Genomic DNA, 2,322 nt, shown 5'->3' with positions numbered 1-2,322 from the left:
CAGTAGAAGTCGTTGACCAGGTCGTAGCAGCGGCCGCGGCTGTGGCAGGGGTCAGGGAGGCAGTCGTTGGGATCTGGGGGTGAGGAGGCCGGTCAGCAGCGGGTCATCGGCACTCGGGGCGGGTCCGGGGGAGGAGGCCGGCAGCCGGCCGGGACCAGGCCTGAGGACGCGGGGGACGCCCCCAGCACGCGTGGGGCACACCCAGCTCACAGAGGCGCGGCCACAGGGACGGCGGGAGAGGCCACTCACTGGTGTCACACAGCTCGCCCTCCCAGCCACTGGGGCAGAAGCAGCGGAAGGCGTCCACCTCGTCGATGCACGTGCCGCCGTTGTGGCAGGGCTGGCCCAGGCAGTCATCCACGTCTGCGGGGGGGCGGACGTGAGCAGGGCCCGTGATCGGCCCTGCCCCGCCCCACCCGGCCCACGGCCACTCACTCTCATGGCAGTAGGTGCCGGTGAAGCCGCTGTCACACACACAGGAGAAGTTGCCCCCGGGCTGGCTGACACAGTGTCCGTGGGGGCCGCACACGCCGGAGGGCGCCCCGCCGCCCGGCCGGGGTCCCGCCTGCAACCCGCAGCCGTCGATCACTGCAGAATCGGGGAGGGGTCAGCCCGGCCCCCGCCTCTGCAGGCCCGGCCCACGCGCCCACCGCCGCAGGCCCCGAGTGGCCACCCACCTCCGCAGGCCCCGCCAGGGCACGGCTCCCGGGGCACCGAGCAGTTCTTGCCGCCCACGCCGTCAGGGCAGGCGCAGTAGTAGTCGCCGTCCAGGTTGTAGCAGCTGGCCCCGTGCTGGCAGGGGTTCGGCTCGCAGAAGTCAGTGTCCACCTGCGATGGGGCGTCCGTGAGGCCCAGCCCGCCCGGAGGGACTGGGAGAAGAGCCAGTCAAGACAACCCTGGGGACCGGGCGCTGCTCAGCCTGGACACCGGGGCCTCTGCGGCCAGAGCCCGAAGGACGTCCCGCCCGAGACGTCTGGGCCGGTCAGCCGAGCGGAAACACCTGGGGGCCGCCGCCCCTCCCGCAGCCCGCTTCCTCTGCCTCCCCGGGCGGCATCCGGCGTTCGCCCCTCCTGCCGGCAGGAAGGCCGCTCCTGAGCCTTTTCCCCAACATCACGGCCATCCTGAGCCCGGGCCGTGGGTGCTCCCCAGACACACCACCGCCCAGCAGGGACCACTACCATGGGCCCAGGACGCCTGCTGGCCAGGAGCCCACCCCATGAGCCGCCGCGGCTCCACCGCCCTGCCTGCAAAAGCCAGGGCCCGTCAGAGGAAGGCAGGCGTGAGCCCCCCGAGTGCACCCCCCACTCTCTGAGACCCACGCACAGCACGTGCAGCCCGACCTCCACCCAGGGCTCCCTGTCAGGCTGCCCCATGCCCCTCTCCGCCGAGGCTACTTCCTCTGCGGTCAGAGTTGGGTAGACAGAGCCCCCGGGTGGCTGGCTGACCTGACAGGCTGGTCACCACACACAGGGCCCCTTCCCCTCCCCCGACCCTCGGCACAACCAGGCACCTGGGCTTCAGGCCGAGTCTGGGACACTCTCGGGGTCACCCCCACTGCAGCCCCCCTGGTCACTCGGGTGGCCCCGGGACGACAGCAGGGTGAGGGGCAGGGCGGCGGTGCACACCGACCTCGCAGAGCAGCCCGGAGAAGCCCCGTGGGCAGTGGCAGCGGAAGCCGTCCACCAGGTCCTCGCAGAAGCCGCCATGGCAGGGGCTGCTGGCGCACTCGTCCAGCTGCAGCTCGCAGTGCTGGCCCCCGAAGCCCCTCGGGCAGACGCACTGGTAGCCGTGAACCAGGTCCTGCGGGGTGGGTGGGTGGGTGGGTCTCTTGCCGCGGCCCCCAGCAGGCAGCCCTAGCCCCATGCCCTCCCCACAGGTGGGCAGGGGCAGAGGGCTGGCCACACCTTACCTTGCACGTGCCACCGTGCTGACACTGCCCAGGACAGTCGTTGACATCTGGGGGACAGAGGGGTGAGTCGCGGGCGGGTCCTGAAGCTCCCGCAGCCCCCCCCGCCTGCCGCCTGCCCACCCATACTGACGGATATGGCAGTTGACGCCCTTCCAGCCCGGGACGCAATCACAGTAATAGCCACCAATCAGGTTTTTGCAAGAAAAAGCATTAAGGCACGGCTCCCCTTCACACTCATTGGCGTCTGTGAACGAGACAAGGGGGAGCGATGGGGCCCAGGCCCCACCTGCCCCGTGCCTGGCGCCCGCAGCCCAGAGCAGCAGCAGCAGCAGCAGCAGCAGCATGCACAGCACGCAGACCATGCTCACCCAGGCTCCGCGGGGCCCTTACCCAGCTGGCAGGTGGCCCCCACC

General features: G+C 71.2%; 1 protein-coding gene across 1 annotated transcript in view; it reads right to left on the bottom strand.

Moving 5' to 3' along the window:
- JAG2 (jagged 2) overlaps positions 1-2,322 on the bottom strand; it is a 15,311-nt gene that overhangs the window by 3,183 nt on the left and 9,806 nt on the right. Inside the window, exons 8-14 of the mRNA XM_023521863.1 lie at positions 2,040-2,153; positions 1,910-1,956; positions 1,630-1,800; positions 678-828; positions 436-588; positions 250-363; positions 4-73 (exon numbers count right to left, since the gene is read on the bottom strand). Coding sequence (XP_023377631.1) covers positions 4-73; positions 250-363; positions 436-588; positions 678-828; positions 1,630-1,800; positions 1,910-1,956; positions 2,040-2,153 — 820 coding nt within the window. The remainder of the gene's footprint in view (positions 1-3; positions 74-249; positions 364-435; positions 589-677; positions 829-1,629; positions 1,801-1,909; positions 1,957-2,039; positions 2,154-2,322) is intronic.

Source organism: Pteropus vampyrus, unplaced genomic scaffold (assembly GCF_000151845.1).
Source record: "Pteropus vampyrus isolate Shadow unplaced genomic scaffold, Pvam_2.0 Scaffold320, whole genome shotgun sequence".
In the NCBI taxonomy this organism is placed as follows: Eukaryota; Metazoa; Chordata; class Mammalia; order Chiroptera; family Pteropodidae; genus Pteropus; species Pteropus vampyrus.
The sequence above is the reverse complement of the archived record's forward strand: the minus strand, read 5'-3'. Positions and strand labels throughout refer to the sequence as shown.